The sequence below is a fragment of the Equus caballus genome, chromosome 19 (assembly GCF_041296265.1).
Source record: "Equus caballus isolate H_3958 breed thoroughbred chromosome 19, TB-T2T, whole genome shotgun sequence".
Lineage (NCBI taxonomy): Eukaryota > Metazoa > Chordata > Mammalia > Perissodactyla > Equidae > Equus > Equus caballus.
Window position 1 is genome coordinate 65,116,287 of NC_091702.1, and position 27,468 is coordinate 65,143,754.

The 27,468-nt window shown below is 46.2% G+C and overlaps 1 protein-coding gene and 1 long non-coding RNA gene across 2 annotated transcripts; one reads left to right on the forward strand and one right to left on the reverse strand.

Annotated features, from left to right (window-relative positions):
• Positions 1 to 4,147: 4,147 nt before the first annotated feature.
• NIT2 (nitrilase family member 2) lies at positions 4,148 to 22,086 on the reverse strand. The gene is made up of 10 exons (XM_023623913.2): positions 21,953 to 22,086; positions 15,029 to 15,147; positions 13,308 to 13,428; positions 12,195 to 12,283; positions 10,685 to 10,778; positions 10,109 to 10,183; positions 8,937 to 9,015; positions 8,360 to 8,458; positions 6,136 to 6,191; positions 4,148 to 5,783 (listed from the first exon to the last, which is right to left on the reverse strand). Exons 1-10 carry the CDS (start codon positions 21,978 to 21,980, stop codon positions 5,692 to 5,694), a joined length of 852 nt encoding a protein of 283 aa, XP_023479681.1. The 5' UTR covers positions 21,981 to 22,086; the 3' UTR covers positions 4,148 to 5,691.
• Positions 22,087 to 22,612: 526 nt separating this feature from the next.
• LOC138919284 (uncharacterized) lies at positions 22,613 to 25,623 on the forward strand. The gene is made up of 2 exons (XR_011429321.1): positions 22,613 to 22,875; positions 24,083 to 25,623. It is a non-coding gene; the product is annotated as an uncharacterized lncRNA (long non-coding RNA).
• Positions 25,624 to 27,468: the final 1,845 nt, after the last annotated feature.

Sequence of the window (27,468 nt, forward strand, 5' to 3'; positions counted from 1 at the left end):
GAGATAAGGTGAATCATAGAATGATATTGAGTTAATTCAAGAGTGAAGAGGAAAAAAGAAACAAAAAACAAATGGGATAAATACAAAATAGAAAGATGGTAGATTTAAATCCATCCATATCAATAATCACATTAAACATAAATGGTCTAAACATCCCAATTAAAAGGCAGAGATTGTCAAATTGGATAAAAATTATCCAGCCATATGCAGCCTAAAAGAAACTCACTTTAAATACAAAGACTCAGATAGGTTAAAATTAAAGGATGGATGGAAAAAGATGTATCATGATAATACTAATCAAAATAAAGTTCGACTGGTTTTATTAATATCAGACAAGTCATTTTTAAAATACAGGGATAGAGTTATTCCATAATGGAAAAAGGGTCAATTCATCAAGATGATATAATAACCCTTAAGATTTATGCACCTAACAGAGCTTCAAAATACATGAAGCAAAAACTGATAAAACTGTAATGAGAAATAGACAAATCCACGATTATCCTCAGAGATATCAATATCCCTCTGTTAATAACTGATGGAAAGAATGTGTATTCTGCTGTTAGCTGAAGTGTTCTATAAATTTCAGTTAGGTCACATTGGTTGATAGTGACTTTCTGTCTAATTTTTCCAATTGCACATGGAACAGTTACTAAGACAGATCATACTCTGGGCCATAAAACAAGTCTCAATAAATTTAAAAGGATTCAAATTATACAAGGTATGTTATCTGGCCACAATGGAATCAAATTAGAAATCAATAATAGATTTGGAAAATCTCCAAATATTTAGAAACTAAATAACAAATAATCCTTGGATCAAAGTCAAAAGGGAAATTAGTATGTTAAACTGAATGAAAAAAACCCCACAACATATTAAAGGTTGGGGGTGCAACTAAAGCATTACTTAGAGGGGAATTTATAGCACTAAACACCTGTTGGAAAGGAGGAAAGGTCTCCAATCAATGACCTCAGCACCCACTTTAAGAAACTTTAAAAAAGAGCAAATGAAACCAAAACTAAGCAAAGGAAAATAAAAGCAGAAGTCAGTGAAAACAAATTTGAAAAACAGATAAAAATCAATGGAACCAAAAGCTAGTTCTATGAAAAGATCAATAAAAGTATTAAACCTCCAGCCAGAATAATCAAAATTGAGAGATAAGATGCAAATTACCACACAATTCTCTAGACCACTGAAGAGGAGATACTTCCAAAGTCATTTTATGAGACCAGCAGACACTGATACCTCAACCAGACAGAAGTATTACAAGAAAAGCAACTAGAGACCCTTATGAACATAGATGCAAAAATTCTTAAAATGTTAGCAAATCAAATCCAACAATACATAAAAAAGGACCTTAATATATTGTGGTCAAGTGAAATTTATCCCAGGAACACAAGGTTGGTTTACCATTCCAAAATCAACCAAGGTAATTCACAACATAAACAGCTAAAGAAGAAAAATGATATGATCATCTCAATAAAGGCAGAAAAGGCATCTGAAAAAAATCCAGTATCCTTTCCTGATGAAATCTCTCGGCACGCTAGGAATAGAAGGGAATTTCTCCAACCCAAAAGAGGGTGTCCACAAAAGGTTAATTGCCTTCTCTAAGATCAGGACCAATGCAAATACGTCCACTCACTACTTCTCAACACTGTACTGCAGGTTCTAGCTGAGGCTATAGGCCAGAAAGAAGAAAAGGGAACCAGGTTGGAAAGGAAGAAGCTTATTTACTTTGCAAACTGTCTTTATTTGCAGACATGACCATCTATGTAAAAAATCATTTGGAATCTACAAAAAAAAATGCTGCCAGAATAAGTGAGTTTAGCAAGGCTGCAGCATAAAAGATCAAATACAGAAATGAATTATATTTTATATACTAGCAATGAAAAATTAGAAGTTGAAGTTTACAAAACAATACTACAGGGCCGGCCCTGTGGCCGAGTAGTTAAACTTGTGCGCTGGGCTTCAGCAGCCTAGGGTTTTTTCACTGGTTCTGATCCTGGGCGCACAGACCTAGCACTGTTCATCAAGCCATGCTGAGGCAGCATCCCATGTAGCACAGCCAGAAGGACCTACAACTAGACTATACAACTATGTACCGGGGACTTTGTGGAGAAGAAAAAAAAGACAAAAACAATACAGAATCAAAAAATCTGTAGTTTTCAGGGTAAATTGGACAAAAGATTTGCATTATCTTTTTTTTTTTTTTTTTTACAGATTTTATTTTTTTCCTTTTTCTCCCCAAAGCCTCCCGGTACATAGTTGTATATTCTTCATTGTGGGTCCTTCTAGTTGTGGCATGTGGGACGCTGCCTCAGCGTGGTTTGGTGAGCAGTGCCATGTCCACGCCCAGGGTTCGAACCAACTAAACACTGGGCCGCCTGCAGCGGAGTGCGCGAACTTAACCACTCAGCCACAGGGCCAGCCCCAGATTTGCATTATCTTTACACTAAAACTAACAAACATGGCTGGGAGACATTAAAGAAGGCCTAAATAACTGAGGAGATATCTCATTCATGGGTCAGTGGTTCAATATGGTTAAGATGTCAGTTTTCCACCAAACTGCTCCACAGATTCAATGCAATCCCAATCAAAATCCCAGCAGGCTTTTTTTTCGGTAGAAATTTACAACCTGATTCTGAAATTTGTATGGAAATACCAAATACCAAGGACTTAGAATAGTCAAACAATTTTGAAAAAGAAGTTGGAGGATTAATACTACCTAACTTTGAGAGTTATTATAAAGCTACAGTAATCAACACAGTAAGTTACTGGTGTAAAGATAGACTAATAGATCGATGAAACTAGAGAGTCCAGAAGTAGATTGAGATACATGCGGCCAATTCACTTTCAATAAAGGTGCCAAGGCAATTCAATGGCAATAGAATAATGTGTTCAAGAAAAAGTGCTGGGAACAACTGAATAGCCATAGGCAAGAAAAAGGAATCTCGACTCTTACCTCATACCATAAACAAAAAATTAACAATTCAAAATGGGTCATAGACCTAAATATAAGAGATAAAACTATAAAACTTCCACTGAAACATAGGGTATGTTCCAAAAGAAAACCTAAGATAAAGTCAGTGACTTTGGGTTTGGCAATTGCTTAAATGCAACATTAAAAAGATGAACTTCAAAAAAGAAAAAGCAAGGGGCTGGCCCCGTGGCCGAGTGGTTAAGTTTGCGCGCTCCGCTGCAGGCGGCCCAGTGTTTCGTTGGTTCGAATCCTGGGCGCGGACATAGCACTGCTCATCAAGCCACGCTGAGGCAGCATCCCACATGCCACAACTAGAAGGACCCACAACGAAGAATATACAACTATGTACTGGGGGGCTTTGGGGAGAAAAAGGAAAAAATAAAATCTTTAAAAAAAAAAAAAAGAAAAAGCAATTAATTGGCCTTCATGAAAATTTATAACTTTTTTTTGAGGAAGATTAGCCCTGAGCTAACATCTGCTAATCCTCCTCTTTTTGCTGAGGAAGATTAGCCCTGAGCCAACATCCATGCCCATCTTCCTCTACTTTATATGTGGGACGCCTGCTACAGCACGGCTTGACAAGTAGTGCATAGGTCCACACCCGGGATCCAGACCGGCAAACCCCAGGCTGTTGAGCAGAACGTGTGAACTTAACCACTGCACCACCGGACCAGCCCTGAAAATTTATAACTTTTGCTGTTTAAACAATACTTTTAAGAAAATGAAAAGACATTTTTTTCCTCAGACCTGGAGAATATATTTATAAAACATAATACCTAACAAAAGACTTTTATTTGGAGTATATGAAGAATTCTTATTAATCAATAAGAGGATAAATAACCCCATAAAATACAGAGAAAAGATAGGAATAGACACTCCACCACAGAAGATACACAGATAGCAAAGAGGCACATGAAAAGATGCTCAGCATTAGTCATTAGGAAAATACAAATTAAAACCATAATGCAATAACATTATGTGCACATTAAAATGGCTAAATTAAGACTCATCACGCCAGGTGCAGGATGTGGAGCAAATGGGACTCTCATAGACAGCTCGTAGCTCAGTGAAATGGCACAAGCACTTTGGAAAACAGCTTGGCAGTGAGATACACATACAACCCCACCACTCTCCTAGATACTGACTCAAGAGAAATGAACAACTTGTACAAAATGTTTCCAGCAGCTTTATTTGTAATAGCCAAAAACTGGAAACAACCCAGATGTCTTGAGAACGGGTAAATTATGGTGTATCCATACAGTGGACTGTCATTCAGCAATAGAAAAGGAATGAATTACTGATGCACACACGTGGATCAATCTCCAGATTAATTATGAGTGAAAGCAGACAGACAAAAAAGTACATACACAGTATGATTCCATTTTAAGGTAATTCTAGAAAATTCAAACTAATCCATAGTGACAAAGCCGACTAATGATTGCCTGCGGATGAGAGGAGTAGCTAGGGGGTTATAGAAGAGCAGCAAATTTGGGGGTGAGGTGGGTATGTTCATTATCGCGATTGCAGCGGGTTCATGGATGTATACCTCTGTCAGACTTGACCAAATTGTACACAATTTTAAAAAGCCCTTTGCCTTTTTCACTCTCGTACTCTTCTGAGGACACGATGTCATCATTCTTACAGTTACTGAATGTGTGCTCATGTATTCTTTTGTTTTAAAATTGTTTTATTTTCCAGTATGGGAACTGTCTCTACATACAGTGATGTGTCAGAGCAGACTGCACCAGCTCATGAGAGCTGACTGCATCTGAGCGCTCAGTTTAGAGGTGTCACATTGACGGCCTGAATTTGGCCATGGTGTAAGTATTTACACCATGGAAGTTGGCAAATGCTACTACAAAATCAGGGCTTTTTCTCCGACAGCTGGTTGTTAAACGTTTACCAGCCCAACACTAGCCATAACATACATAAATTAAAGCTCATTAGAATTCTTGATTTTTAATTGTGCAAAAGGAATCTGAGAAGCACCAGGCTGAAATCTGCTTTTATCAAGCTAGAAATGTTACTAGGGAGAAAAGCAAACAGAAAGCTTTCCAGACACTCATCCTATCAGGAAACCTGCAGAGACTCATCTTCCGTTGCCTGGAGCAAACGCCGCACTGGGCTCTCTGTGGAAACGTCTTTCCCCTCGACCAGGGGCGTCTGGGTTGCACTGTCAGCTCCCTGAATTTGAAGAGCCCAAAGGCTGCTAGGAAGAGTGGGGCTGCCACCTCCGCTGGCAAACACCAACAACCCACCACCCTGCTCCCATAGCCACTCGGAGCAGAGCGTGAGGTACTGCTCGAGAAGGAGCAGCCCCAGGCCCAGGTTTCTGTGTGATGGACTCCAGTAGTGAGACGAGAGGCTCGGGACAGATACATTCGTAGCCAGTGAATCGACCACCAGGACACCAAGATCGGAACTTCCATCAACTGCTCTGAGGCAACTTAGGTACAGAAGGAGGTTTAGAGCCATCCCTGGCTCCCCTGCTCTTCAATGCCAGCCTGAGCCCTTTTGGACTATTTAACACGGTGTGGAGATGTCAGTGTGCTGACGCTCCGTCATCTCAATGGAGAGCTCCCAGGAAGGGAAAAGGCTGAAATTAAAACAAAAAACAAACAAACAAAAACGACTCCATTAAAGAATTCAGCAGGGAGTTGATTATGTTGCAGAAACACATCTTCTTGTTTCATGACGCGTTGGAAATGTAAACCTTAGGGCTTCTTCGCCTCCACTGCATAGAGGTCTAATCGCTTCTGGCTAAAAATAGGGATTTGCTGGCGTATTTCAGCCAACTTCTTCAGGTCTGCAAAAACAAGAAAGTGCACTATTAATAAGATGTAACTCCCCACTAACCAAGGGGATTTCTTCCCCCAAACAGTATAAAAACAATCAGAGCGTGAGCAAGAAACTCGGCAACACAGGCCCTGTCTAGAGGCACAGACGCTGGGTGCTGCCCCCCGAGCATCTCAAGCCAAACCAAGAAAACTCGAGCTGAGCTCCGGCCCCCAGGGCTTGGCCAGAGAACCAAGGATAAGTGAGGAGGGGCATACAGGAGCCCCTCCAGGTGACAGGGGCCTCCAGGTGACAGACAGCCACACAGTCTGGCCTGAGAGCAACAGGGACACCCGAGACCTGAACTGCCGGGCAAACCTCACCGATGTCCGAGTACACGATCATCTCTTCAGTGCCAGCCGTGGCGAGGACCTCCCCCCTGAAAAAGATGCAGGAGCACGTGAGCAGGCTCACTGACATCCGCTGACGCTCAATCTCTCTCTGTTTCTCCTCCCCATCCCACAGGCCAAGGGGGAGGGAATCTGAGATTTAACACAAGAAGGTAGGGGTACAGATTCCTGCTCTACCATTTGAGTAGCTGTGTGGCCTCGTGGCAGGTCATTTGGAGTCTCCATTTCCTCGTCTGTAAAGTGGAAACAAGAGCTCCATGAGGACTCAGTGAGGCAATTATGGAGTATGTTTTGTAAACTGCAGATTGCTGGGAAATGGTAATTATTCTATGAAATGAACATTCGGGAATGGAGCCGCCTGTGACCAACATCCTGTCCCCTCGTGAGTGCAGGTCAGCACGGCGCCTTCACAAGGTAGCCTGCCTCTGCTTCCTCATGGCCCCCGGGGCTGCTGCTCCACCCCCGGCACAGTGAGGCTGGGCCTGGGCAGGGCCCGGATCCGCGTGGATCTCTGGTCTGGTGCCTCTGATCTCTGGATTCTGGTGTTCATGGGTTTTGGTTTTTGATGGAAAGGTTTCAATTTGCTGGCCTGGGTAGAAGTGGCAGGAGCCACCGGCAGCCCCGCTGGCAGGAGCCCCAGACTCACAAACAGCAACACTGCTTCATAAATCCAGGGACAGCTGTCTGGAAAAGCGTTTCCAGAGCTGAGTCTCTTGGCCCACACAGGGCTTCAAAAACATATCTAATGAAATGAAATTTCTTCAAAGCCCAAAAGGAAGTCATCTGACAGAACAAACAACTGACATAATAACTGGTTCTCCTGACCAGAGGGCCACAAACAAATTTTTGGCACAAATGAGCTACAAACACCATCATTAATGCCACTTAACTGAATTCTTTTCTATTTCTTCCACATTTGCTCTAGCATCCAAAGATCTATGTTAATCCCAGGAACCCATGCCAACAGTGATCAGAGCCAGCGGACCCCCAACCCCACAGATGGAATTCTGGAAAGGAAGAAATAAAGATAAACCTTGTACAACTACTTCACGTCAGAAGCAGCCTGCTTGATCGGCAGCAGGTTCATCAGGAGAATTAGTGTGGAGCAGAGCTACCCAAAGGCCAGGAAGTCTGTCACCAACACCTGGGCAGAGGAACTTGAACAAAGCTGGAGAACATTTTCAGGCCAACTTAATCCTTCCAGGCTTCCACTGCCCAGGTCCTAACGTGCAGGGGCTCCCTGAGATCGCTCCCTGGTCACATCTGCCTCCCCATCACACGCTTTAAGCTTTGGGTACTATAAAGTCAGAAGGGAGAAACTGGAGGGACCCCACACTGATAGTCAGCCCTCTTGGCCCTGTTACTGGTATATTTATCCTGAAACTGTAGACATACACATCAGTGAGCGTGTGTGTGTGAGTGTGTGTGTGATCACACAGATGTTTGAGAAGGAGCATGAAATAAATCCAAGTCCTGAAGCCAGAAGTCCCAGATCCCAACAGCAGTTCCAGCCCCTTGATCCTGTGAGTGCCAATCCCACTATCCATAAACTGGACTTAGCACAGAGAGTCAAACTGAGGCGCTGTGTGATGATGCTATGCACTATAGAGACGCGGACCACGAGATCTGTGTATTAGTGTGTGACATCTGTTGAGCTGGGCAGCCTTTCTTGCCGGTTCCACTGAGTAAAAAGATGCTTTGCCCTCTCCTGTAGCCTCTGAGTAATGAAATGCTTCAGCCTTTCTCTTAATGGAGCCCATCCTCTCCCCTCCTGTAATTGTTATGCAGGAAGCAAAATCCTCACCCTGTAACTCACTCCTGCCCTAGGGCCAGTCACCCAGTCTAAATTTTTACCAAAAGCCCAGAGTTTTGGAGCTTCTTCTACCAACCCCCCCCCCCCCCCCGCCCCCTGTCACTGCTGCCTTGTCTCCCAACATGATCCTAATCTGACTGACAATGCAAGCCCCTCAGAAACTCAGCACGGGGGGCCAGGCACTCAGCCAGGAGAACAGGACCAGTTCTTTCTCACAGGGTTCTCAAGTGAAGCTTCTCTCACAGAGAGGGAGGCCTGGCAGACACGTGGGGATGTGTGGGGGGGTGGGGGGAAGGGCAGGGCTGCTCAGGACCAGACCCCCACCTGCCCAGGCGTCATCTCTCTTGAGCTCCCAGTGAGCCTGTCCTTGCTTAGCCAACTCACCAAGGGGTCACAACGGTGCTGTGTCCCCAGGCAACATAGGAGGCTTTGTCATCCCGGGCAGGAGATGCCGTGGCCACATACACCTGATTATCAACAGCCCTGCAGTCAACAGACAGAGAAGAGGTCAGCTATACATTGTGGATCTGCAACCTTTTTCTATCCTCAATTCACAGCTCCTTCTTTTAAAAGGAGGACAGGACAGGCTGGCTCAGATATGCAAGGACCCCTAGAGCCATGGAACCCTCTCTTCAAACAGTATTTTACTGCAGAGGCCAGTTCTCAGCTGGGGCGTGTGCCAGTATCTGGAGACCTTTTTGACTGTCACAATTAGGGGGTTGCTACTGGCATCTAGTGGGGAGAGGCCAGGGATGCTGCTAAACATCCTACAATGCACAGGACAGGCCCAACAAAGAATTATCTAGTCCCAATGTCAATACTGCCACAGTTGAGAGACCTGGCCTGAGCCAACCTGTAACATGCACTCCATCTCAGGAGGGCTAGTCCTCCCACCAAACCAGAAATCCTCCCACAAAGGAACACTGAGATGCTTGAAGGCATGCTTGAGGTGCTCTCTTACCTGCCTCGCTGAAGGAGCTCCCAGTGGGCTGGTCCAGTGGTCAAATTAAAAGCTCCAGGATATACCAACAGCTGGCAGCCTTGGGGAGAGAAAGGCCAAAGAACGGTGGGTGCAGGTGGGCACCCGACCACCCTAGTGCCTCCCTGCATTCCTTAACCAGGAGGACCAAACCCAACCTTCCCAAGCACACGGAGACATCAGCCAAGTCAGACAGGGTCAGCAGCATTAAGTTATGGCTCTGAATTCCTTTAGAGACACACATGAGACACAGAGACCCACAAGAAAAGTATTGACAACCGAAAACACAACATGTGACTTTGCCTAAACAAAGTGGAAAACTGTCAGTCGAATTTCTCTCAGCACCATATGGCCAGCTCCGCATGGCCAAGGACCATGTTCTGTAATGTTCTCCACTGAAACGAGGGGCAGAACAGGTGCTCTAATGTGTAGTGATAAGACTCAACAGACTCTGCTGACCCAGAGCCCATGCACCTCCACCTTCGGCCGAGCAGACGGACTGTCTGCAGCCACTTCATTCTGTTAAGTGAAGTCGAATTGGAGTCAGAGTGGCTTCAGCAGCTGGTAGGGATGCTAATATTTGTTGAGCACTATATGAGGAGCTTTATAAATTCTCTCTCCTTAATCCTCACACCATTCCTGTGAGAAAACTGAGATCCACAATGCTCCACAGATTAAATAATTTACCCAAAGGACCGTGCAATTAAGGGGAAGTAGTAGGAACCAGAACCCAGGTCTCACTTGACCTGGTGCTCTTCCAGGACGGTAGGCCACTTCTTCTCTGGACCAAAATGTCACTGACTATATTTCTACTGCACCCAGCACCTAGGACTACTGAGTGGAGAAATCCATGAGCACAGACCACATCTTCATTTCCACTGGGCTCCAACTGACTCTTTCCAAACACAGTAGCAGGAAGGGCTTCCAGGACAGAACAGATGCTCAGCAGCCTGAGGAGCCTGGCTCCTGCCCTAGCTGCACGGTGTTCAATCACAACCTCTGAGAAGCCATGCTGTCCATACCCAGCAAATGTCTGAGAAGCCAGACGCAGGGAGAGACTAAGACCTCAGTTTTTCTGACTAAAGGCTCCCTCTACCCACAAGGACCAGCCCAGAATCAACCCTCCCAGCAGCTATACAACACAGCCCCCTCACCTCTCTGTGCGTAGATCTGTGCAAGCTCTGCAAAGCGGAGGTCGTAGCAGATGCCCAGGCCCACTCTGCAGTAAGCTGTTTTCCAAACAAAAAGTGCAGACGTGAGAAGTTCACCTCCTGCAGCACGGTGTGGGAAAGGCGCCACGACCTTATGCTCACAAACAGTGACAGGGAGACATTAACACAGGGCCCGTGGACAGTGAAAACATATAAGCTATTCCTGCTGGGATTTCACCACAAAAAGACTTCATTTACGTCAGCAGAGTAGAGACAAGAACTTCGTCCTAACTGAATGCTTGTTATCTAAGTGGGAGGTGTTCAGTCCTGGCCTTAGGTACACTCTGGAAGCTGGCATGCTAACAGGGCTGTGACTGATGGAGAGCAAAGTCACGTCGCACCCTGAGTTCTCCATTCAGCTGCCCTTTCTAGATCTCTGACCATCCCCTGCCCTTCTCACTCTGGTCTTTTCACCAGGTTATGTAAAGATGTTGGGGAGGGACATAAGAGAAAAACAAAGGAATACCTGATCGTCTTCTACTGGGACTGTTACAAGAGGTGAATTTATATGGTACGTACGAGTATCAAATGTGGAGAAACTATCACCAGGACTCAGTGTTTTAGATTCTTGAAAGGTAATTTTCCCAGGAACATCAATGTCAAACAGATGGAGCTGCATCACAAACAAAGGGTTTGGTTACCTCTTTTCGAGCAGGTTCACGGCAGTAATAACAAACACCTTTCCATGGCCAGAATGGGGGTGCTCTAAGATCAACTGTACAAACAGCACCCCCATCCAGCCCACAACCCACCCACCAGCTGACCAACATCTTACCACAATGAATCCTAACACAGGAAACAAGAAATGATGCTAGGGACTTTATGACCCTTCGTTTCTAGGCAGTGAGCAAACCAATGCCTACGTTTCTTACGGGAAGCAATTAATGTGCTGCTTTTTACTCAATATAAACGCTAAATGAAGACTACTCAGAATCAGAACAAACTGACACGTCGACAGGAGAGGTAGAGAGTGGGTGAGTGACTAAAAATAGGTAAAATTTTGCAAACCAAATTTAGCAATATATAAAAAGAATAACACATCACTTCCAAATTGGATTTATTCAAGGAAAGCAAGTGTGCTTTAACACTAGAAAATCAGTCAATGTAATTTACCACACTAAGCAAATAAAGGAGAAAAGTCATATGGTCATCTGAAGAGGTGCATAATGAGCATTCTTATTCAAAAAACAAAACAAAAAAAGAAAACTCTTCTAGGAAGGGAGCTCCGTTAATCTGATAAAGAGTATCTGTAAAAAAACCTAAAGAAATATTGTAATTAATGGTGAAACACTAAAAGCCTTCTATTGAGATCAGGAACAAGACAAAGACACTTGCCATTCAACCTATTCCAGAGGTCCCGGAACAAGGGAAAAGAAAGGAATAAAAAGTACAACAATTAGAAAGAAAAAAAGCAAATCTGTCATTATTCTCAAACGATATAATTGTGAACCTAGAAAATCTACAGACGAGTTAGTAGAATTAATGACTGAGTTTAACAAGGTTACTATTACAAGGTCAATATTTTAAAAATTAGTTGTTCTTCTATATACCAGCAAGAACAGAAAATGAAAGGCCGCCAAAACACGTCAATTAGAAATAAATCTAGCAAACGAAATATAAGACTATACACACAAAACTATAAAAACAATTTGAGAGAAATTAAAGCCTAAAAAATGCAAGGATGTACACCATATTCATGGACTGGAAAACTCAATACTGAAAACACACACTTCAAAGAGTAGGGGTAACAGCTCGGTCCTGGCTCCTCTCCTGGGAATGGCAGAGTGGTCCTATCAGACCAGCTTTCCCCCAGATACCTGTGAACTCTGGACAAAAGCAGCAGCACTGGGGAACTGAAAATAGGAGATTAGAAAAAGATGTACCATACAAATAACAATACCAACAGCCAGGAATAGGCATCTGTGCCAACAAGTCAGATGCCTGCTGTGTGTACAATATGATGAGAGGGACTACGGGGCTTCATGGCAAATTCTCAAGTGGCAACAAGACTTCCACATTCCAAACTTACCTTTCTGTGCTTTACCAATAAAGCGCCATCAGGCCCAAACACAGCACAGGTGTTATATAATTTCCCAGCATCCTCTTCAGGAATGGAACCTTTCATTGAGAGGAGAGACACACAGGCACAGAAAACATTCTGAATAAAGCACTCTTCTATGATAAGTGGACAAAGACTGGATAAACTGTCACTTGGGTCCAACAATAGAGTTGACTATCTTCAAAGGTTTATCTAATCATGGTTTTTTCTTCTTGAACATGAGTTTTCAGAGAGAAGCTCTCGAGTGTAGATGAAATATAATTAGGTCAGATGCCAAAGACAGGTTTCAAAAGTAACCAAACTGTTTCTGAACTCAGCTTTGATCTGGAGCAACACTTCGTCTGTAACAGCGGAGCAGCCCAGGGAACTCACTCTCGCTCAACTTCAGTTCAGTAGGTCCTGCCACAGGACTGGCCCGAAGGCCACATGCCTTCCAGCACCGAGTGCAACCCTGCGGCTGGCTCTGCCTCTTCTTGCTCTGCCTGCTGTCCTCCACCTCTTCTCCGTTTCCCATTCCTACTATCTCCCTCTTAAAGTCTCTCAAACAGAAATAGTCTTGTTTGCTATATTTACTAGAGTGTTACTGTACTTATTTTTCACTTAAGCAAACAGAACATTTTAAAATTTATTTCAAAACCAAAACAACGCTCTCTTGATGTGAGTGGCCCCTTTATGAAGGAAAATTTCTTAATCTGTTTTAGGCATAATGGCAGACGTTCAGATAGGGTTTTTCTTTCACCTTTCCACCTGCCCCTGGGCTCCCCCTCCTTCTCCAGGGAAATTCCTAGCATCAGTGTGGTGTGTTCCTTCTACAAGATTCACTCTGTCTTACATACAGAACTACAGATAAAAATATAAACCTTTCGTGTGGGGAATTAATCTGAATGAGAGAACCTGCACACATCACATTGAACTTCCTCTTTGTCCACGTAACAGTGTTTTTTGAAGATCCTTCCACATTACTACATACAGACTTACCTCCTTGTTTTCAGTGGCTAATTTGTTTCCCATTTAAATGTAACAACAAAAATTATTTGGATTTTTTCATGTTAAGGCCATTGTACCTTGTGGGCAGGAAGTTACCTCCAATGAGATATATGCTGCACTCCTTTGCTACTTCAGAAAGCTTCTGTGTGGATTCACCAGGAATTTTCTCCGCATATTGAGGAAAATAGTTCGTGCCATATGGAGAATTAAAGCATTCCTAGAATAATGTTGGCAAAGGAAGGGAAAAGAACACTAAAACACCCAACCTGTTTTAAAGTTCTGCTCTAAGAAGACATAGCTGCTTCTTCTAGCTCTGCTCTCAAAGGGACACAACACAGCTCATACGAAAGACACTGACCTCCCCGGGCTAAAGAGCCTGTGGGCACAGGCAGGACTCTGCAGCTGGCTCGGCAGAGGACACAGGTCACGTGTGCTCTCTCAGATCCCGGTCACTTCAGCAGAGGCCAGTCCTGCCTCTCCCTCGAGTCTGCAGAGAACTAGGAGTTCCCAGCCTCGGGCCCCCAGGCCCCACTACAGCTGGGCTAACTCACACCACTTTGGGGTTAGGATGCACCCATAGGCTCAAAGGTATATTAATAACTCTGTAAAGCAATAAAGCCTGTGTTTCAAAAAGTACGGAAGCTTTGAAAGCCACAGAAAGTAAAATGCTTCCTCATCTGTAAAATGAGCTACTTCTATGCTCCCTTCCAGCACTATCGTTCTGATCCTGTGAAATCTCTCATTCCCCAAGACCTGTCTGTCTTCAATAGCTCTCTGAGAAAAGCAAAAACTAATAGACTTCAACTCTAAGTCCTTGTTTCCCATGTATTGAGGTTGCCTGTGCACCTGGCACTGAGCCAGCAGACTCAAGCCGAGGATCAGCAGCTCACACAAGGCCTATCAGAAGGCGCACGCACAGCATTCACGTGCTTTCACCCCCGGCCTTTGGACTCTGACCCCCAACAACTTATTCCACAAGACACATGATCAGGGTCCAAGTACGGGAGAGTCCCGTGACTGGAGCCGTGAGGAGGACAGGATTCATTACGACCTCAGCTCCCCTGTTAAAGATCCCTACTCACTGGCCACTGTGACGGTCTGGAGCCTAAACTACAAGGTAGCCCCAAACACCCTCCAGTCAACCTCAGCAGGGTTTGCAAAGGGCTGCCTCCTCCCCACAGTGGGAGGGGTAGGGTCGGGGGGTCTGTGTGGAATCCACCACCAACCCCAGTGGCCTCTGCCAGGAGAAGACGCCAGCAGACATATGCCCTGACCCAAGCAGGACTCGAACCGTACCCAGTGACAGACAAATGGGATGTGGCCTTCAGCTGGTTCTGCTCTGAAGGAAATTACCTAGGAAAGAGAAGCACAGTCCACCCAACTCACCACGGTCTACCACTTTGAGGAAGGTACTACAAGCTTCCCAAATGTCTCTGACAATCTTCAGTTTTCAACAATTTTTTGAAAACGTTGGGGGCTTAGCACTAAAATCACTATGTCCTGGTCCTGTAAAGACTTAATTCTACAAGGAAAGAAAGTGAGTAGCCGAGGCACTGAGGATTTCTGCTTCAGGTAAGTCCCTCAGCCTATGAGGACTCTGAACAGAACAGATGATCTTGAAGTTAAAGACCTGTAATAAGGCCAGCATATCCTATCACAGAAACCCTGGCTAGGGTCACCTTCCAGACAAACATGGGACAGTCCTGGGGTCCCAAAGGACCTTGCTGGATCCAGACACAAGAGGACAACCAGCACTAGCAGACACTATCCTGCTGGGTCAACAGCTCCCACAAAGGGCTGACTGCCTCCATACTTACTGGCAGACAAACTATTTTGGCTCCTTGTGCTGCCGCCTCCCGGACAAGGCCACAAGCTCGAGTGAGGTTATCTGATTTGACGGAAGAAACTTGAAGTTGGATGAGGGCCAAGCGGAAAGCTGAGGACGAAGATAAAAGAACACAGCTGTCAAGAAATCTGAATCAGATGGAGCAGCAGTTCTCAACTGGACGGCAACTTTGCCCCCCAGGACATCTGGCAATGTCTGGAGACAGTTTTGATTGTCATGCCTGGTGGGGTGCTACCGGCATCTAGTGGGCAAAGGCAGCGATACTGCTAAACATGCCTCAAGGCACAGGGCAGACCCCACAACAAAGAATTATCCAGTCCAAAACGCCCACACTGCTGAGGCTGAGAAACCTTGAGATAGAGCAACATCCACAGGCAAAGCGCCATAGGAACTAACCCGAACGTCTTTCAAGTTAACATGATAATAAATAATCTTTGGTAAATAAAAATTTATTTAGGGACTGGCCTGTTGGCGTAGCAGTTAAGTTCACACACTCTGCTTCAGCGGCCCACGGTTCACTGGTTCAGATCCTGGGCACAGACCTACAGACAGCTTATCAAGCCATGCTGTGGCAGGCGTCCCACACATAACATAGAGGGAGATGGGCACAGATGTTAGCTCAGGGCCACTCTTCCTCAGCAAAAAGAGGAAGATTGGCAGCAGAGGTTAGCTCAGGGCTAATCTTCCTCAAAAAAAAAAAGTAGAAAAAGTTCGTTTAAGTTTGTTGGTTTGATTAAAATAGGCATGTCTTTATAGTTATCAACTTTGGATATGATGCAGATGTGCAGTCTGGGTTTACTAGTCAAATAAGCTCATGGTATCCCCATTACAAATTTGTCAGCAAAATAATAGCTTAGAATAACTGATTTTGTCTGATGTGTCAAAGCCTTTATAGGCAATCTAAATAATTAGTGTGACAAGTAATTTTCCCATACTGAGGTATATGGGGTAAATATTCAGGTTCAAAACTGATTCCACTTGAACTAAAGAAGCCTGACTTATGGCCTATCAAATGCATTGTACTCCTGCTTAACCATTAAAGTAAAGAATGCACTCTCTTAAGATAAGAGGGCAGACTTCCCCTCAAAGCCCTATTGGTAATGCCAGGATTAGTCCCTTTCCCAACATCAGGGTCGTGTTGACCTGCTAATTTGCAACTAAAAACCTCTTTGAAATTTTGATGAAAATGTATCCTGGGCGTGTTTAATGTATGTTCTTTGTTCTAAAGAGATATAAGACTGCTGAAAACCATGCTTCTCCGGAATGCTTTCTAAGGCCTTCTTGGGTTATAATCCTCATTCTGGCTCAAGGAAAACTCATGTTATTTCTCTTATCTGTAGAATGGTTATTGGTTATTTTGCATTGACAAAAGTAATATGTTTCTAGAAATTATAAAAAGCATTTGTGAGTTTGCCAAGTCACCGAATGCTAAGTAAAGGACAGTTCAAAGGGCCTGCTTTTTAGTTTTCATTAAAAATTAAGGTCTGTAAGGGTTAAGAATTCCAATTAATATATGTAATTAAAACTACTAAAAATTTAATAAGGAAAACATCTTTGTATTCAAAGAAAATAAGATATATGTTTTCAGTAAACAAGGTATAAAGAATGGAAGTATTTTTGTTTTAATAAGAAAAATAAATTTGTCCTAAAGTATTAGGAAGAGGAAAAAAAAAAAAGGAAGGCATGGGACAAATTCTGAATGTAAAAAGAAAGTGATAGAAGGCTGATGGAAGTATAACCCTGAGTTTTGTGCATGGTCAAGCTGGCTAAGATTGAAATGAATTTAATTAAGGAGTCTTGATGTAAAATGTAGGCTGGTGCAAAAACTAGAATGTGGCTTTCTCTCTAAAAAGATAATTTTCTTGAACTTTTGGTCTGCTCTTGATAAAGAGGTTATAAAAGGTTTTTCTTTACCTTTGAGTAAGTCTACCTAAATGACAGAAAATCCATATTTTGTTAAAATAACTTTCTATGTTCAAAGACAATGAGCTCTATTAAGGTTTTTCTGTTTCTGTCGTCATTTTGATTGAATGGATAACAGCACTGTTCCCTATTTGACCAAGTGTTTTTAAACTTTTTGACTTTTTTAGGGGTGAATCTCTCCTAAAATTGAAGTCCTTCTTTTGACTTAAAAAAAGGAAACTTTGAGAAGTTCCAATCAGCCCTGGGACTTCTCAAAGAAACTGTTCTCTCTTTCTCTAAAGAGGAAGATATTAAACTAATTAGACTTACTTGGTATGTTAAATTATATGGCAAGCATTGTCAAATAAATGATGATAAACCTTCTTAGGTGGTATTATGTGGGTAAATGTTATTGATATAAACATTTTAAAAATTATATGACATTCCAGGGCCTGCCCAGTGGCGCAGCGGTTAAGTGCGCACATTCCACTTCTCATTGGCCCAGAGTTCGCTGGTTCGGATCCCAGGTGCAGACATGGCACCGCTTGGCAAAAGCCATGCTGTGGTTGGCGTCCCACATATAAAAGGTAGAGGAAGATGGGCTTGGATTTTAGCTCAGGGCCAGTCTTCCTCAGCAAAAAGAGGAGGACTGGCAGTAGTTAGCTCAGGTGTAATCTTCCTCAAAAAAAAAAATTATATGACATTCCTAAAATTCTGGTATGTCCTGTTTGTCAGCCATAATTATAGTTATTATCTTGAAGTGTTGTGTGTCATAGAAATAGTCAAGTTTCTTTGTCAATTGCACTTTTTGAGTCTTTTGTCATTTGCAGTTGTCATTTTACTTTGATGTTTTTACAGATGCATTTCATCTTCAGAGAGATTCATGGAAAAGACTCTGACACTTACTCTAGAATACAAGTTTCTGATAAACTTTCAGATCATAAAACTGAACTGGGTGTAAAAAAAATTACAGAAATCTAACGGAAAAACTGAGTTCATGAAACTGCTAACAGAAGATTTAATGAACTCTTTTTCTTTTTTCTCTCAAGCTAACTATGACTTAGAAAAATTTGGTAAATTATACCCTTGAAAGCAGAATTGAAACATTTATCTTTTTTCCCCTACCTGATCCCTCCAGAATTTGGAAACTCTTCGTGAGAGAATATTGCTATTTTCATGGCAATGTAGTTATTTGTATAAGTTCAATAAAAATATGTTCTCCTTATAACAGGACACAACTGGAAACACTGGTTATATTGCCAAAGCTTTGACTGGAATGTCATATTTGAGAGAAACATGCATAAACTCAGATATGACCAGACAGCTTTTGAGGAATAAAGGTCGACTTTATGAAATAAAGTCACTTGGAAATATTGGCCTGGTACCTTGTTTACACGGTTCCCAGCAACTTTACCAGGTGGGTAAAGAAGGTGACTTCTTTGGCAGGTGCAGGGAACCTCAAGGATATTTTAGGGAACCTCAAGAGAAGAGGGGAATTCATTCAAATCTATAGGTACTGCAGGCAGATCCTGATGACAGGTCCTTGGCTTTGCCTGGCCGGGCCTTGAGAGGCCTTTGAAGATCAATCTGAGATTCCCTATAAAAAGTTTCAGCAAAGCAGAGTTAAAAGAACCTATACGATCAATGGCTATTTGCTGCACTTATGTAAATAATTGGACCAAGTTTTATTGAAACTAGACTTATTTTGCCAACTAGTTAGTCTTAATTTGGGTATCATTTCTAAAAAAAAATGAGGGTGATTTTAGAGAGAAAAATTATGTTTCAGTAGAAACTAACACACAATTGTGGGTATTAGATTCTAGTTCTATTCATTGTCTTTGAGATTTTGGTTTTCTACCTGTAAACTGGACTGGATCTTAAATTCTAGTTTCCTCAAATATCTAGCTACAAATATTCAAACTTACTAGCCAGAGATGTAATATATTGGAGGTATTAGGGACCACAGAGAACCAGCAGTTTATTAAACCTTTAATCTACAAATTAGGTGAAAACAGTGAACCCGTTCCTTTCTATATGTGCCAGAATGCCCTAATCCTTTGCTGGGTAGGGACCTGCTGCATAAATTATTCCATTTATTTGAAAGGGGACCAATTGGAGGTAAATGTCCCCTCAGCCTTTGGTCACCAGATAATTATGTTCCTGAAAAAAGGGACTGAGTCAAAAGGTTTAAAGGCAAACTTAATGGAATTATTAAAGGTAAATCCTTGAGTTTGGGCCCAAGAAAGAGTGGGACACGCATCCAAGCGAACCCGGTAATTGTCAAATTAAAACCTGGGCACACATGCCCAAATGTTAAACAATATCCTCTCAGACAGGATGCCCTAAATGGTATGCCCCTCATTGTAAAGAACTTCATTAATCAAGGCCTCATCAGGCCATGCCAATCAGCATGCAACACTCCAACCCTCCCAGTCAAAAAGCCAGTGGGAGGTACAGGAAGGCAGAAGTACAGGAGAAGAGAACAACTAGAGTACACCCTTCAGGTAGGGTAAACAGTGAAGGCATTCACAGCATATGGCAACCAAGTCCTGCCTGGCCCCATGGATCTGGCCCTCCATCCCTTCCAGCCTGGTGATTTGGTAGACCTAAAAACATGGAATACTGGGAGCCCACAGGACTAGTCCTTCCTAAGTGGAACAGGCCTTATCTGGTGATTCTAACCACTCACTCTGTCCTAAAATTACAGGGAGTCACCCCTCAGGTGCGTCATACTCAAGTCAAGAGAGACCCTGAACCAGAAGACTTGGTAACTCCAAGCCATCCTGACTTTCCCTATGAGCCCCTCTTAGGCCTGAAGCTCTTACTCTGGAGACATAAAGATGAGTCCTTGGTGGGCTGGCTTCCTACCCTGTGGAGGTGTTGGGACTCCTTCTGTCATCTCTCATAACTATACTTATCCTCACCCTGACCTGTGCCTCCCTGAAAGGCCTATACCTACAGCACCGCTAGGCTATGTGGAATGGGGCCCAACAGACTCTCCCAGCCTGACTTGGTTTCTATCACGTTTCTGAGGCCTCTGGTGGCTATTCTGCTTCTTCTATTCTTTGGGCCTTGCATCCTAAACTGTCTGGTTTCCTTTGTTAGCAAAAGACTAATTAAATTCCAAATGGTATTAACCAGGGATCTCAGAGGTTGAGAGACCAACCGGATGACAAGCAAACATATCTAAAACTTGCTAGGGATAAGTTCTCCTCCTCTCTGGGCCCCTATGCCGATGCCCTCATCAGCTGGAAGAGCTTAGGGAACACAGATCTTCATCCATTGCCGCTCAAGGAGGAGGAGCAAGACATAATCAGAGGAGGGATCTCATCACCCTGGGAAGTCCTTAACATATCTTCCAAGTTTAATGCTTTGTTTTTAAGTTGTGATTGCTTATAGGAACCAAAGCAAAACAATATCACGTGGCCAACCAGCAGAACCAGTCCCTACCGGTCCAAACCAGAAAGGTCCAAGATGGAATGGGCTGCCATGTGCAAAAGGAAACGTGTGCAAGGGAAGAGGTGTGCATGCCCCAAATGCCCCCACCCGGAGCTACGACCTGGAGACCCTCCCCTTCACATCCTATAAGATCCCTGCTCACCTTCCCCTCAGGGAGGCATTTTAGAGCAGGAGCGCTGCCTCCTCCATTCACTGATCAATGAATAACGTCTCTGCCCTGCTATGCCAAACCCCTTCTCCTTGTATTGGCGTGGGCGGCTCAGGGCAAAAGCACCCACTTGCAGGTCACCGGTCCCTTGGGGCTCTGTAAAGGGATAAAGCAGGACGGCCACCCGGTTGGTTTGTTTGGGGTGAGTGACGGGGAAGTCACGTAACTTGAAAACACTCCTCCAGGGGTCAGATGACCCCATCAGAAACCGCGGTTCTCAAGGCCAGCAGCCTGTCGTGCTCCGCCTCTGCAGACCCCACTCCTGCCCAGAGCGGGGTGCGGAAGGACTGCCCCACCCCATCCCGACACTCCTGCAGCGCGACCTGCTCTGCGCCCCGGCGCACTTCCACCCTCCTCACCACCTCGGGGGCCGCGGGGACCTGGGGAGGGCAGTTCATATCCACTTTACAGGACAGGAAACGGGTGCAGAGCCCATCCTTGCTGGCTGGGCCAGGCTACGACTGAATAATCCCGGTCTCCCGACCCCGAGACCAGAGCACGCAGTGCCTCTCGGGAGGGAACCCGGCAGAGGCCTGGGGGCGCACGGGCCTGGACCCCGGCCCTGGGCCGTCCAGGATGGGCCGTGTAACGGTAACCCTGAGCTGGGAGCTCGGCGTCCGGATGCGGACAGCTTGCCAGGGTTTCCTTCAGGACAAGAGGGCGTCCCGGGGGTGGGGGTAGGGAGCGGGGAGCATGGTAACCAGCCCTCTTCCCACAGCGCGAGTCCGAGACGCACAGTTCCACTTTCACGGGACAGGGCCCAAACCATAAATAACCAGCGTCGATGCCTTTGCAAAACCCAGGTTCAAAGACAGATTCAAGGCGAAGAGAGCGACAGCAACCGCGCCGGAGGGTCCCGCTTCTGGCTCAAACTAAGTCCGCGAGGCCGGGGGCGGGGCTGTCGCACCTGGAGCGGCAGTGCCTGCCTGCCTGGCCGAGGCTTCGCGCCAAGCGCAGCCGGCCGGGCCGGGCCGGGCTGGAGGGACGGAACCCGCACTACAAAGGCGCACCGCCCCCTCCTCCCGCGCAGGGACCGGGGCAGGAGGCCGGGACCACCGGCCGCACCGCCTCGCCCGGAGGCCCCCGAAGCCCGCAATCCCCGGGAGGGCGCCGGGCCGCGTTCCACGGCCCCTCCCCGCCGCCCGAGCGCCGCGGACACCCGCGACACTGCGGACACTGGGGACACCAGGACCCCACGTCAGGGAATGAAGGCTACGCAGGCGGCGGGGACACGGCGCGGAGGAGAGCTGATCCGGCGAGGGCCTCCGCCCGGCGCCGCATCCGCGGCCACCCCTCCGACGCCAGCTCGGCTGCCCCGCCACTTACTAGCCATGACTCTCCCGGCAAGCGCCATGCGCCGCGCGCAGCCCAGGTCTCCTGGCCGAGCCCGCGAAAGCGAGAGGGGCCGGGCGCGTCGGAGGAGGGGCTGGGCAGAGCGGCGCGTCGGAGGAGGGGCGGAGCCAGGCGGCACGTCGGAGGAGGGGCGGGGCGAGCAGAGAGTCGGAGGGGCGGGGCAGAGCGGCGCGTCGGTGGAGGGGCGGGGCAGAGCGGCGCGTCGGTGGAGGGGCGGGGCAGAGCGGCGCGTCGGTGGAGGGGCGGGGCCAGGCGGCGCGTCGGAGGACGGGCGGGGCCAGGCGGCGCGTCGGAGGAGGGGCGGGGCCAGGCGGCGCGTCGGAGGACGGGCGGGGCCAGGCGGCGCGTCGGAGGAGGGGCGGGGCCAGGCGGCGCGTCGGAGGACGGGCGGGGCCAGGCGGCGCGTCGGAGGACGGGCGGGGCCAGGCGGCGCGTCGGAGGACGGGCGGGGCCAGGCGGCGCGTCGGAGGAGGGGCGGGGCCAGGCGGCGCGTCGGAGGAGGGGCGGGGCCAGGCGGCGCGTCGGAGGACGGGCGGGGCCAGGCGGCGCGTCGGAGGACGGGCGGCCGGCCAGGCGGCTCGTCGGGGGAGGGGCGGGGCCAGGCGGCGCGTCGGGGGAGGGGCGGGGCAGAGTGGCCGGCCGGGGGAGGGGCGGGACTAGACGTCCGAGGCTCCGCGCGCGCCCCGCCCTTGGGCCCGCGGGCTGCTTGGAGAGAGTCCGTTCTAGCGCGTCTCAAACTCTTATTAATCGCCCGGTGTCTGCGCTAGGATGGATCAACGGGAAACGGGTAATTCCAACACAATCCGGAGACAGGAATGCCCCCAGAAGCAAAGGGACAAAGAGGGGCGGCCTAAATCAGGGTGGTGCGCTCGTCAGTGTTTAACACCCGGCCTCTGGTAAGCAGCAGCAGGACAGCCCGTGTCGCTGGTTGGATCACCTGTGGCCGGGGGTGATGCCACGTGCTGACTGCCTAGGTCTCTTTAAACCTGTGTGACGGGGATGGAATTTTCCAGGTCTATCAAGACGTCAGTGGGGTCCGATTACAAGGCTGTTATGTAATGGGGGAGAGGAGAAGAGAAACTGAGGGTTCAAACAACATCCTCAACAGCACTTCAGTCCTCTAATATGCTGAAATCTGTTTGCTAATATTGTTTAGGATTTTTGCATTTATTAGTCAGAATTGCTTTTTGCTTTTTGTGTTTTGTGTGTTTGTGCTTTTTGTCAAGTTTGGGGATCAAAAATCATCAAATAAAAGCTTGCTATCCCTTTTAATGCTCTGGAATAGTTTAGATTGTGTTGAGATGGATCCTAGTTTTTTAAAGGACTATAAAACATGTTTAGGACAATTAGAGACATTTAAATATGAACTGGATATTGGATGCTTTAGTGAATTTTGTGTGATAATGGTATTGTAATTATGCTAGACAACAGCTTTCTTCTGAGGAGTTGCATGCTGCATTATTTAAGGGTGAAGTGTCAGATGTCTAACTGACTTGAAAATCGTCAGCAAAAAGAAAATATGTGCTGAGCCAGCCCTGATGGCCTAGCGTTTAAAGTTCTGCGCGCTCTGCTTTGGCAGCGTGGGTTCGGTTCCTGGGTGCAGAGCCACACCACTCATCTGTCAGTAGCCACGATATGGCTGCCACTCACGTGAAAGAACTAGGACTTACAACTAGAATATACAACTATGCACTGGGGCTTTGGGGAGGAAAAAAAAGAGAGAGAGGAAGATTGGCAACAGATATTAGCTCAGGGTGAATCTTTCCCAGCAAAAAAAAAAAATGTGCTTATATAGAGATAGAGCAAATATGGCAAAATGTTAATTATTAAATCTGGGAGGAGGATATGTAGCTGTTCAAGGTACTAGTTAAGGCTTTTTAAAGTTTTGAATTTTATAACATTTCCAACAAAAAGTTGCGGGGGAAATACATAGCAATTAGGGGGTTTTTGCGGCTTTAACAGACCAACTGGACCTGGCTTTGTAGCAGGAGGATCTTTGATAACTTTTTAATTTGTGCTATGCTTATTAGCCTATTGAGGATCCTGAGTCCATATTGTCTGCTTACAGTCTGTTAAAAAAAAAAAATCACCCATTTCATCTAGATTTGCAAGTTTATTGGCAGACCAGTGTATCTAACATGGCTGGACGTGTTACTGGAACATCCAGGTGGAGATGCCCAGCGGGCAGTTGGACATGAGGAAGCCTCAAGCTCATACCTCCAGGCTGGAGATTGATGAGGAGTCTTCAGCAGTTTACACAAGATGAGGCTCTGAACGTGGATACTGACACGCGAGTGACTGAAAGCACAGGCAGAAGAGGGGCCTGTGGGGCCTGGAAAGGAGCCATCCCAGAGACAGGGGAACCAGGAGAGGGCCGTGGAGACCAAGAGCCTGTGGACTTGTTCCCTCCAACACCTGCAGGGAGGCTGCTGGCCTGGATACAGGTTTCTAGACAAGGGAAAGGTAATAGAAATGAAAACTATGTTTTTGAGCTTTCTGGGCATGATGGAAAAGCTAGTCACTGGGTTCCAGTTCCGGCTCTGCCACTAATTTGATGTTAATACCTAGGGCAAATCACCTCACTCTCAGGACCTTTTCATCAGCTGTAACATAAAAGGACCTACAGGCAAGAGGAGGGGAGAGAGGCTGGAGGACTGAGTCCGTGCAGCCCTCCCTGCCCCCTCCACTCCCTGCCCCTCAACCGCAGCAGCTCTGCCTTCCTGTTGCCATGTTCCCTTTCACCTCACATTGGAAAAGTAGCCAGAGCATAAACTACTAAACTAAATGGATCTCTGAAGCCCACCTAAAAATCTGGTATTGCCACCATGTCCCCCAGCTTTAATGACCATCTCCAGGCTGGCAGTGGTCAGATTTCTGTTTTCAGTCGAGAGGAGTACTCCAGCATCTCCAGCTGCCTGTAAGCCGTCTCTATTTACATGTCTTGACATCAGGTCAAACTCAACTGTCTGAAACTAAATTTATCGTCCCTAAAAGAGCTCCTCTGCCTAGCTTCCCTCTTTTACTCATAGGCACCCCATTTATGCCAGTTTCCAATTCTCCTTGCTCCCCAGCTCCTCCCTCTCCAAATCTGTCACCTCTATGTCTTTCAAGTCTTTTATCCCCCTCCTCTGCCTAGGGACAGGGCCCTTCCACTCTCCTGAAGTACCCCTCGATTGCTGCCTCTCTTTTTCTCCCCATGCCCACCGTCCATGACAAGGCCTGCCTTATTTGGGTGAAACTGCCATAGGCAACTCTTAACTGGCCTCTCCATCAGCAGCTTATCCTCCAAGCACTCCGCCTGAGTGTTAGGGGAGTTAGTCTGGGGGACAGGAGTTCAAGTTTGGGAGTGAGGTAGATACACAAACGACTATGTGGGGATCAGAATTGGCCACCCCAAAATGTGTCTCTGTGGCTTATTTTTAAGGACAAAAGACTGAAACTGTGACCTTCCCTCTTACTGCCTAAAAGATTTTAAGGTAAAAGGCTTGAGCTCTCTCGCGTCACTTTCCCCAACATCCTCCTATGTCTTTAGCTTAAGATGGTATTTAAGGTGGTGGCTTCAGCCATTTTGGCAAGTTACTCAGTTTTCCTGGGTTTCCCCCATGTATACACGTTATTAAATTTTGTTTGATTTTCTCCTGTTATTCTGTCTCATGTCAATTTAATTCTTAGACCAGCCAGAAGGACCTAGAGGGGAGAGGAATTGTCTTTCTCCCCTACAACTAATAGTAGTCAGAGATGAGGGGTTGAAAATCAGGAGGAAGAACTGGAATCGTCTGCACGAGAATAAGAGCAGAAACTCTTTAACAGTGGATGAGATCCTACAAGGAGAATGCGTGACACTGCAAAAGACAAAGGAGCAGACTTGAGAATTACCGTATTGGGTTTAGAGCCTTGCATACAGAGGGAGTCCCAGGGGATATGCACGTGCATGTGTGTGAAAACACACACCACACACATAGATACATATAATTGTTTCCAAATTTCTGATGAAGTTGTCTACAAATCAGAAGAACTGAGTTCGAAACTTTGCCCCATCACCTAAGGCCATGTGACTTTGGGCAAATTTATTTAACATAAGGATAGCAATGTAATATAGCTACATGGGCTAGAAAGGTCTGTGGAGTGAAGCTGGCAACTCAAAGAGAAAAAAGTACAGTGAATTGAAACAGGCCCCTGGCTCTGGCCTCCTGTTTCCAGGCCAGCATCCAGCAAAGAAGTCAGGTGTAGCGTAGCACCTATGACCATGCACTCTGGAATTAGATTGTTCTTAAATCCTGGCTCTACCACTGATTTGCTGTATGATCTTATTCTCTCCATGCCTTTATTTCTCCATCTGTAATATGGAGATAATAGCACACATATAACATTGTTGGGAGAATCACAAAACATTATAAGTGCTTGGAAGCTACTTGGCACTGAGTAACAACTCCATAAATTTTTTTTTTTTTACGATTGGCCCTGAGCCAACATCTGTTGCCAGTCTTTTTTTTTTCTTCTTCTTCTCCCCAAAGTCCCCCAGTATGTAGTTGTACATTCTAGTTGTAGATTCTTCTAGGTGAGCTATGTGGGACACCACCTTAATGTGGCTTGACAAGCAGTGCTAGGTCTGCACCCAGGATCTGAACTGGCAAAACCCTGGGCCACCAAAGCAGAGCATGCAAACTTAACCAGTTGGCCACGGGGCTGGCCCCAATTCCATAAATATTACCCATTAGAAACCAAACATCCAAATAATACAAAAATCCCCTAATTTTTAAATGTTTCCACTTATCCAAATGTCAGAAATTGTGTGGGCCATGCAAAATGTCGTATTCAGCCTTAAGCGGCCAGTTTGCAACCTCTCCTATTCTTGTTTTCATTCATTTGTTCGGCAAATAAAGGAAGAGCAAACAGTGAGGGATCAGAGGTGGAACTGCAAGGAACAGATAGCACCCCTAGGGATGGGAGGACAAGGGAAGAAGTTGGCGTTATTAGAATCTAGAAACTGGGACCCAGACCCCTGAGGAGGGATGCTGTGGCTGGTGCTGGGAAGGTGGAAAAAGACCTGGAAACTGGAACCAGCTGCTCCCGGAACCCATCACCACTGCCAGGGTGAACAGCTGCTGTGAGGTGGTGCTGGCGGGAAGGAGCAGCAAGCAGAAAGCGTCAAGTGCTTTCTCGCTCTCTCTAGTGCCCCCTATGGACAGAGCCTGCCACGGAAACAGCTGGCAAAACAGAAATTCTGCCTTGTGAGGCTGGCAGAGTGCCAGCACAGCATCACGACACAGAATATAGAGGGTGGGTTTGGGGCGGGGAGTGGGGTGGAGCTGGGCAGAGTGAATGTGGGGTCTCGCTCCCTAAATGAGCCTCATTGACCTTGTACCTCCACGTGGCCTCACCTGTGGGCCTAGGGCCCTCTGTGAGGTGGTGTTCTCTTTAGTCCTGGGGAAGCGAGGCACAGGCCCCCTTGCTCTGGAATCTTCCACCTCAGGGTGTCCTCCCTGGGC

Excerpts from the sequence above, each read along its gene's own strand:
- NIT2 (XM_023623913.2), bottom strand. The coding sequence starts at position 21,980 with ATGGCGCTTGCCGGGAGAGTCATGGCTA. Across the intron at positions 15,148-21,952 it reads TGCCGGGAGAGTCATGGCTA|CTTTCCGCTTGGCCCTCATC; the intron begins GTAAGTGGCGGG and ends CTTCGTCCTCAG. Across the intron at positions 5,784-6,135 it reads GATCGTGTACTCGGACATCG|ACCTGAAGAAGTTGGCTGAA; the intron begins GTGAGGTTTGCC and ends TTGTTTTTGCAG.